The following is a 9,537-nucleotide window of genomic DNA, read 5'->3' as shown; positions in this document are numbered from 1 at the left end:
CACGTAACAGGAGAATATTTTGAAGGCCTTTCCTTCTATAGAAAACAGTGGTGGTGCAGTTGATACACTAGAGGGAAGGGATGTGCCATCCAGAGCGACCTTGACAGGCTTGAGGAGTGAGCCCATGCAAAACTCATGAAGTTCAACAAGACAAAGTGCAAGGTCCTGCACCTGGGCCAGAGCAATCCCCACTATCAGTACAGACTGGGGGATGAATGGATTGAGAGCAGCCCTGCGGGGAAGGACTTGGGGTTACTGGACATGAGCTGGCAATGTGTGCCAGCAGCCCAGAAAGCCAAACATATCCTGGGCTGCATCAAAAGAAGTGTGGTCAGCAAGTCGAGGGAGGAGATTCTCCCCTTTGACTCCATTCTGGTGAGACCACACCTGGAGTACTGTGTCCAGCTCTGGAGTCCTCAGCACAAGAAAGATGTGGACTGGCTGGAGCGGGTCCAGAGGAGGGCCATGAAAATTGTCAGAGGGCTGGAAACCCTCTCCTATGAATAAAAGCTGAGAGAGTTGGGGTTGTTCAGCCTGGAGAAGAGAAGGCTCCAAGGAGACCTTATAGTGACCTTTCAGTATATAAAAGGGGCTTATAAAACAGACTGAGAGAGACTTTTTACGAGGGCCTGTAGAGATAGGACAAAGAGCACCAGTTTTGAACTGAGGGTAGATTTAGATCCAATCTCACAACCCAGGATCAGGTTGCCCAGAGACACTGTGGATGCCCCATCCCTGGAAGTGTTCAAGGTCAGGTTGGATGGGGCTTTGAAAAACCTGATCTAGTGAAAGATGTCCCTGACCATGGCAGGGTGTTATACTAGATGATATTTAAAGGTGCCTTCCAACCCAAACCATTCTATGAATCTATGATTTTGCCAGAAAATTCAGTCCCAGACCTTTGCCAGATGCTGTTAACTAATACCTGTGCTGTCCTCCAAACACTTAAAGCCCACTCGGTCTTGTGTGGCTTTCTCTGGATGCAAATATATTTGCAGTGGTTGCTTCTGCGGGGAGGTTTGAGAGATGTGCAGGCTGCTGGGAGCCAGCAGCAGGGCTTTTTCTTTCCTCTCTGTGTCTCACAATTCAGCACGCTCTGGGAGCATTGTGGGCCTCCAGGCTTGGGGAACAGCATTTTAAAGCTTTTTATTTCTTTTTACCCTTTGCTGAGCGTTATTCAACATGCATTTCCACAGTCCTTTTGCCATGCTGTTAGCCCAGCAATCAGCTTCCCCCCTCACTGAGCTCAGTGGGAGCTCATACAGAAGTTTATTAGTCTGAAAATTAGCCCCGGCAAGACAAAGAGCTGGCAGAGTGGCAGTACAACTACTGTGTCTCACATGAGCATGGTCCCTGTCACAAATCTGCCTCAGTTTTCCCACTGTGTAGCCCCCCCACCTCGCTAGAACTGGCTCCTACTTAGTTGGAAGTGGGGTCTGTTTTAAGCATGGGCAGGCTTAGGTGCTGCTCCAAACCTAGCAAGAGGGTGGTCCTATGTCCACCTGCTCTTAATGCGTGCAGTTGTGGGGATACCTCAGGTTGCCAAGTTCACTTGCAAAATGGAAAGCAACAACCAGTTAATCACTTTGTATTACTTACTTTGAAATTTGGTTTGTATACGCTGGCTGTTTTCACTGCTGATTCATCTATGATGAAAGCTTGTATGCTAGCATCAAACAGAGAAGTATAGCTTTTAGCAGGTGGAAAGAATATAGATCTGCAGATGCCTTGGCATCTGGTGAGATGGATGTAGCATTTTGGGACTGTTCTAGAAATATAGTAACCAGACATTTTCATTAAAAAGATAATTACACTCACATTTTTTTTCTCTTCTATTGAATGGATTCAAGCTAACAGGTGTTTTTATTGTGAATCTGAGGGCTAGAATTTATTAAAAGCTTGGCTTTCAAATAATAAACCTGCAATAGTGGATGAATTCCACAGCAAATTATTCCACTTGGAGGTAGGGGATACATCGGGCCCTTTTCATTCAGTCAACACACTTCTTGATTTCCATAGGTTTTAGGATGGATGGCACTTTGAGTGACCTGGAGCAATCCCAGGAACGCCTGTCTCCAGTAGCAAATCCCCCAAACATTGGCCAAACCCACCCTAGGAGGCTCACAGCCTCCCTGAAAAAGGAAGCTATTTGATATTTCCTTCCAGTCTCAGACCACTGTTGCTTGAATCTGAGTCTCATTTCAGACCAACATGGGAAATAACTCCATAACTATCACCAAAGAAAGTATGTTGCAAAATCCCCAGAGTAGTTTTTATTTAAAATGTTACTATCATAAAATTCCAGACTATGAAATGAAGACCTCGGATTCCCATTCAAACCTTTCCCACCCCCCTTTTTAAAATATATAGATACGTAGTCACAAAACATAAAACATGCTGCAATGATACAAATATATTTTTGATACGGAAATTACAGTACATTATAAACCATGAAAACAAATCGAGGCACTAGACTGTACATCAGCTCTGTTCTGCACTGGCTGTGAAGCTGATAGACTCACTTTCAATGACAAAGGAATATTTTCTTTGTTTAGTGAACATAACTTCACAGGTCATATCAATGTGCTTTGTTGTGAGACATCACCAGGGTTGCTGGTTCTTTCAGAACCACAACGCACCTACACAAGATCTATCGCTGCCACAATATGAAAAATAATTTTATTGAAGGTACAACTCAAAAAAAAACAAGGGAAAAAAAATTTGGTTAATAATAAATAAATAGTTATTCCGTAGAGTGGTTAGTTTATATTACACTGCATTGGCCATTGGAACAAATGAAGTTTAATAAATAATGCACGGGAATGCCTCATTTACGCCTCCGTTCGTAATTCTGTGCTATGCTCCTTTCAGAGGATCCTGCAAAAAATGAAGTAGAATGAAGCACATGGTGCAGCCTTGTGTAAACCCCAACAAGCACAAGGAAATGTCAGAGATCTGCAGCCTGCTGGGTCACCACCAGACCCCATCAGCATGTTTGGAACTGAGGGGTGTTTGGAAGATGAGGGCTCGCTGCCCAACTCTGAGCTGCTTTGATTTGGTTTTACCCCTCAGACTACACTATCCTCCAGGAGGCTAAAGGTCTGCGAGCAGTGCTTTCTACCTCTCATCTATCAAGCTGTTCAATGCACCATTAACTCAGAGCCTCTTTACTTCCCAGTAATCCATCTAATTCTGCATGAACCTTCTGTCCTGCAGTCAGCTCTTTCAGGTTGAGAACCTCCCTGTTCCCAAGCCCTGCACACAGAGATACCTTTTACTAAAATCTGCAGCAGGAGCTAAGGAAACCTCAGACTACCCTGTGGACTAACTGCAGCCTAAAATAGTCTTCAGTAACATATTTAGTGTTTAGTAGCAGTAGATCTCTCCTTGCTCTTTTAAAATGAGAGAGAAACCCAGAGACCCTGACCCTAGGGTGATGTAGTTGGTCACCAGAATCGTCTTTGCTTCCACCCCAAAGGGAGGATTGCTTTCACAGAGCGTATGCACGCCTGACTATTGCATGCAAACACACAGCTGGTTTGGGGGGATTCAGCACCACGTCCTGCAGGGAGCTGACATTTTGGATCAGTGACAGTTTTAAATTAGTAAGACTTCAATTTTCACCAGGCTAAATGCAAAATGAGTTGAGCTTTCTTTCTCAATATGGATTGCTACAGTATCTTTACTGTACGTGTGATTTTTTTCTAGCTTCTACCTGGAGCGTTCATCTGACAGACTGCACAGCTTGGGAGACAGTTGGTGTCAGACCCCATTTTATCAAACCAGGGACTGAGACACCAGCATCCCGGTACCCTGCTTTGTCACACGAGGCTTTAAATCAGCACCGCGCTCACACCCAGCAGCAGGGCAATGTAAACTCCTACACATTGCCAGGGGACTCAGGGGCTTTCTGAACAAAAAGAAAACCATGGCACCAAGGCATGGCACCAAGAAAAGGTCCTGCCCAGTTAAATATATTTCAGTAGGGGTAAGTAAAGACAGTCCTAGCACGTACTCCTGATCTTGCTTTGATTACGCAGTCCTTAGGAGCAGAAGCAAGTTCTTACCATTTTCCTCTCAGGGAATCGGGCAGAAAAGCAGTGAATTCTAGTTTTACCTGTCAGGCAGGTATTACATAGCCCGACAGGGTAAAACTTCATTATCCTCCTTTGTTACAAATACCACATAACAGTATCCTGACTATACCAGCAATTTTGAAATCAGGGCCATAAAATCTTAGCCTTTTTTAAACATTTGCTATATGTTACATTTCTCATATTAATGTAAATGTAACCCCAATGGAAACCAAACCAAATTTATTATTTTTAGGCTATTTACTTTTGTGATAGTAGATATATTTACAGGTATTATGCATTTAATAGCTATTGCCACCACAGATAAAATTGTACAAAATTATTCATGATACATAGCAATTTGCAAAATGATGCAGAGAGCAATATTACTAGTCTGAACAGGGTTTAATTGAAAATAAAAGTTACTGACAACCATAATTGCAGAATATAGATCACAGCGTGTATCCACATAATATAAAGGTGTCAGCTAGTAATTTAACTTTTATCATCCATTTAACAAAAAACAGTGAGTACTATTTCAGAGACATGAAATACGTATTAGGTTTATTTTTTTAATTCCTGTTCTGGGGAATTAACTGACACTTTATGGTTGACAGTGAGGGATTTCCCAAGTACAGCCCAGGGAAGCTAGAGCTACTGGCAGTCTGCAGTTACCCACAGGGGTTGTGCACATGAGGGAGGAGGCTTCTGCTCTATATGGATGCTATGGGAAAATAACACAAATTCACAGTATCAGTTCAAAGCTTAAAATGCTTGTTGCTATTTCCCTTTTAGGAAAAATGAAAAGCTGGAAGAGGCTGGAAATGTTTAACAGCTTGACCTGAAAAATGAGGTGGTGTTAATGGCAGATCTCTGCTCTTCCACCTTCTGCTCCAAGTTTGAGGAGTAATGATCTCCAGAGATGATGAGGGTATCCCTTTACTCAGGGAGATCTGGATATGGATCACAAGTTTAAATGAGCTTCACATTGTCAGCCTCTCAATTTTTCTTGATGTGTCAGTAAAATTTAGTTTTTTCTAAGTAAGGAAAGCACCCTGGGGACTTCTACCTGACCTTGCCTGCAGCTCAGACCAGCCTGATCATCTCAAGCACTGGGGTGAAGCAGACTCTGAAATATCTTGATTAACAAAGAAAATCCTGATCCTTTTTCAGAGAACTCTGGGGCTACACTACATAAAGACTTCTTCTTCCATCCACTGGGAGAGAACAAAGAGGCAACAGAATGATTAGATTTAGTCATATACATACCAGAATTTAAAGATCTTTTGCCCATAAGTCCAACAAAGGAGTCTGTTTTATGCCCTGAAAAAAATATATTTGGGGGTGTTTTAATACATTTTAAACAGTCAGGCTTTTAAGATAACATGTTCTCGCAAGGAAGGAAGACACAGGCTGCTAAACTTAATCTCACAGACTAGTTGCTCACAACACTCTCAGACAATGAAGAATTAACATCAGTCTGACTAATCAGACTAAACAGGTTAGACCAAGGCATGGGCCAGTTAGTGAACATCCTCTCATTAACTCAGATAGACTTTTTGTTTTGTTGAGTTTTTTGAGGACAGTGGAAAAACAATGGCAAACAACCAATTCTTACTCTTCTACTAGTACAATTCCTATTAATTTGAGCTAATGCACAAGAAGGCAGTGTCTTGGTATAGCCTGCATCTGTGTGATGCATGTCTTCTACCTGTTGGTGTTTTCTTCTGCAACGTGTAAGAGAAATCTTCCTTGCAGGTCAGGCAGAGCCCTTACTGGAGAGGAAGCCAATGGGACTCTATGTCTGGACACGTCTGAGCTAGACAGGCTGCCTCTATTTTTGGAATATTTATGAGTTCAGGTATTACCTTCCAGTCCCATTAGTACTCCTCAAGGCACTGGATGTGTAGAGGATAAATTACCCCAAGTTTTGACCTACAGCATGTAACAGTTACAGAGGTAGCTATAGTTTCAGATAAGGAACGAAAAGCAGCCGTTCTTCTTTCTGTAAGTTGACTTTTGAGGCAAACTTAGAAATTTCTCTTTGGAAATAATTTTGCTTGGCTAATTCATCTACAAAGCAAGACAAATGACCCTCAGACCTCACCAGTATTTCTTCAAGCCGAAGCAGTTTCAGAAAGCTGTTAACTTTTTACTTTAGTCAGCAGGTTACTTGGCACAAGCTTTGTATCAACTCTTTAATTGGTCTTCCAACACATAATCCTAGTGATAAAATCTTGTGGCTAACAGAACACCAGGACAGTTATCGACCTCTGTGGACAAAGGAGGTCTCACAGAATACAATAGCAATTTTACTTATTAAAAGTCTTCCGGCTCCTGTCTAAGCATCTTCAGATAAATTCAGGGAATAAAACTATCACTGTGCAGAACAAGGTAACATCACACTGCTGACACCACGTCCTGCTCAGTGTTACACAGAAGCAAAGCAAGGCACACTTATTAATGGAGCAAGATATGCTTGTTTATATGGCAGCACATCATCAATCAGCCCCTGCTGTGAGCGGGGGTCTGATTCCCACCCAGACAACGCTGAGAGCACAGATACAGTATCGCGCATGCAGTGATATGGGCTCTCCCGTGGAATTATTCTCAGGGATTTGGGAATTCACTATTCTAATTTTCCAGATTTTGCCGTCTTAATTGCTCCTCTCCGAGTCTGGCAGTAAGCCTGCCTTGCCTATGAGAAAGGCTTACAGAATCCCCCCCATGGGAAATAAGAGAGAGCTGCAACATCCACATATTAACGCGGATTGAAATCTCAAGGCTTCTGGCAGCTCAGATGAGGTACAGGCTCACGGCTGCACTGGGGTGGGGATTCAATCCTTTAACAGAACATTCCTCCACCATCGGTGCTACCAGTCCTTAGCTGAACCCAGTCCACCTTCTAACTAATCCCCTCAAACACACTCTCCCCTATTTGAATATCTTCTAATAATCACTTATAATATTTGCATTTTTTTAACTTACTTTTGTGAGAGATCTGGCCATACCCTAATTGGAAGAGGAAAGAAAAGAGAAAAAAAGGAAAAAGAGTTATTGAAAAAGGATTGGCATATACACATGATGCTACCGCAATGCTTCAAAGAATCAAATACAGAAACTACCCTACACATATTCCACTTAAGGGAAATTAAGGCGATTTTTTACAGCTGCATTTCTCTTTGAAAGGACTACAAAAACTTGTTTTACCTAAACCCACACAATTTAGATCTGTTTAACTCCAATTTCTTAGATCAGTTCTTGGATCAGTAAACATGTAGAAAACTCGGCAATACCTGTATACACAAACGATTTCCACACTCGGGCAATTCGGTGGCACATATGCCAACCTGTGAACTATCGTGGTATTCCTCACTGGTATTTACGTGCTGTAATTGGTGTGCAGTTACCACTTTAATGTGAGCCCACTCTTTTCTGACCAGTGAATTTATCTGATATTAAACTTGCAAAAAAACCAAAAAACAAACAAAAACCCAACATCCCCAAACCAAACAACCCCCGCCGCAGCTTTCGGGAAAGGTTTAAGGCATCAAAACCGAGCGTGGCAACCGCCGTGAAGTTTGGAACGGCACCGGGAGAAGAAGCATGCAGGGGGGCGTGAGAGGGACCGAGCCCCCCGCCCCGCTCACCGGCATCCCGCTTGCCCATGAGGCCGAAGAACTGCTGGGGCCGGGGTCTCCGGGCCATCCTCTGCAGAAAGTGCTCCAGGGGCAGTGGCAGCTCCTCCTGCGGGGCGACAGCGGCCGGCGCTCAGCGCGGACCCCCCGCCCCGGCCCCCCCCGCTCCCGCACACCCGGGGGGCCGCCGGGCGGAGCAGCGGCCGTCGGCGCTCACCTTCCCCTGGTCGCCGTCGGACCAGTCGGACCAGTAGCTGAGGTCGTCGGTGGCGCCCATCTCCTCGGCCAGCGCCCGCGCCGAGGCCAGGAGGAGCACGGCGAAAGCCAGAGGGAGCCTCATCGCCGCCTCGACGTCCTGAGGGGGCAGAGGGTGAAGCACCGGCACCGGCACCCGGAGCCCCGGCGGGGTCCCCGCGCCCGGGGGATGCGCGCACGCAGCCCTGCGCACACACACGCACACACGCCCGGTGCACACCTGGATGCACACACACTCCCTCGCGCATACGGACACACAGGCACCTAGCTGCACCCCCCCACACACACCCCCACACACCCCGACTGCTACAGACACCGCTGGGCACACACACGTGTCCCCCCCCCCCCCCCGCCCCGTACAGCCCGGTGTGCAGCCCGATGTACAGACAGACACACCCAGAGACACCCCTCCACACACCCACAGGCACAGTTACACACACACCCCACTCACACGTAGATGCACATCCAGATGCTCACACCTTCCCACAAATACACACCCGGGCAGACACACCCCCCTCGCACGCGTGTCCAGGGACAGGCACACCTGGGTACAAACCCACGCAAACAGCCGCCCGCCTCGGATGCGCACACCTACGGAGGGACAGCTCTCCACGCACACGGAGACACGCGCGGCTAGAGGCACACACACATCCCTGGCACACGCATCGGGACAGGCACAAAAAAGTGTGTGGACATACAGAGGCACACGCGCGCGGACACACAACGTGCACAGGCACCCCCACCCCGACCCCCCCATAGGTGCACACACGTATAGATCCCCCGCACACGCATATAGGCAGGCACGTAGAAGTCCACGCGCACACACACCCTCACAAACATAGAGACAAGCGCATCCTCACGCTTCTATAGGTACACACGGACGGACGGACGGACGGACACGCTCCCCGAGGCACACGCACCGTCTGCACCGGGGAGGGCGGGCGCTGCTCTCCGTGCGCATTGGCCGTCCGCGGGAGCGCTCCCCACTTTATATACCTGGAGACGGGGAGGGCCGAGGCAGCCTCATTTGCCTAAATGCAATTACCCCCGGTTTTATCGTCCCAGCCCCGTGACAGCCCCCGCCCCGGCGAGCAGCCCCCGCCCCCCTCTCCCGCTCCCGCGGCGCCTCCCGGAGGGGCCGGGGAGCGCGGGGCGGCTCTCCCGTCCCCTCGTCCGCCCGTCCCTCCCGCTGCAGCTCCGAGTCCCCGGGGCCGCCCCGTCCCGTCCGGGGCCAAGGCGACGGGTGCGGGTGGAGGGTGAGGGTGCGGGATGCGGGGTGCAGGTACAGGGTGCAGATGCAGATGTAAGGGTGCAGATGTGGCTTCTCGCTTCTCCCCCCCACCCCGCGCCCGCACCGAGGGGAGAGCTGCTTTCAGCAGCGAGCGGCATCGCCGGGGGGGACCAGGGGACCGGGGTACCGGGGGACAGAGAGCAGCGGCGGGCAAGGCCGCGGGCCTTCCCCCGTGCCCGGGCAGGCGCCTTCCCGCCTTCCCGCCCCAGGTCCCGCTGGTGGGGCAGCCCCGGCCGGCCCGGGGAGCGGGGCGGGACCAGCAGCGAGGGGTGCCCGAAGC

General features: G+C 48.0%; 1 protein-coding gene across 2 annotated transcripts; it reads right to left on the bottom strand.

The window, feature by feature from the left end:
- Window positions 1-2,326: 2,326 nt before the first annotated feature.
- TAC1 (tachykinin precursor 1) lies at window positions 2,327-8,907 on the bottom strand. 2 transcript variants are annotated; one of them, XM_074849105.1, is made up of 6 exons: window positions 8,887-8,907; window positions 7,929-8,066; window positions 7,724-7,820; window positions 7,062-7,085; window positions 5,343-5,396; window positions 2,327-2,877 (listed from the first exon to the last, which is right to left on the bottom strand). In XM_074849105.1, exons 2-6 carry the CDS (start codon window positions 8,049-8,051, stop codon window positions 2,828-2,830), a joined length of 348 nt encoding a protein of 115 aa, XP_074705206.1. In that variant the 5' UTR covers window positions 8,052-8,066; window positions 8,887-8,907; the 3' UTR covers window positions 2,327-2,827. The 2 variants fall into 2 exon arrangements, with proteins under 2 accessions (XP_074705206.1, XP_074705215.1); XM_074849114.1 differs by lacking the exon at window positions 2,327-2,877 and adding an exon at window positions 4,917-5,026.
- Between the last annotated feature and the right edge of the window lie 630 nt (window positions 8,908-9,537).

The sequence above is a fragment of the Strix aluco genome, chromosome 1 (genome assembly GCF_031877795.1).
Source record: "Strix aluco isolate bStrAlu1 chromosome 1, bStrAlu1.hap1, whole genome shotgun sequence".
Lineage (NCBI taxonomy): Eukaryota > Metazoa > Chordata > Aves > Strigiformes > Strigidae > Strix > Strix aluco.
This window is presented reverse-complemented; position numbering and strand designations above follow the sequence as displayed.

Bases quoted from the DNA above. Each gene is read 5' to 3' on its own strand.
- TAC1 (XM_074849105.1), bottom strand. From the start codon at position 8,051: ATGAGGCTCCCTCTGGCTTTCGCCGTGCTCCTCCTGGCCTCGGCGCGG. The intron at 7,086-7,723 runs GTGAGCGGGGCG...TCTTCCAATTAG, and splicing joins CATGGGCAAGCGGGATGCCG to GGTATGGCCAGATCTCTCAC. The intron at 2,878-5,342 runs GTATGTATATGA...CATTTTTTGCAG, and splicing joins CAAAAGATCTTTAAATTCTG to GATCCTCTGAAAGGAGCATA.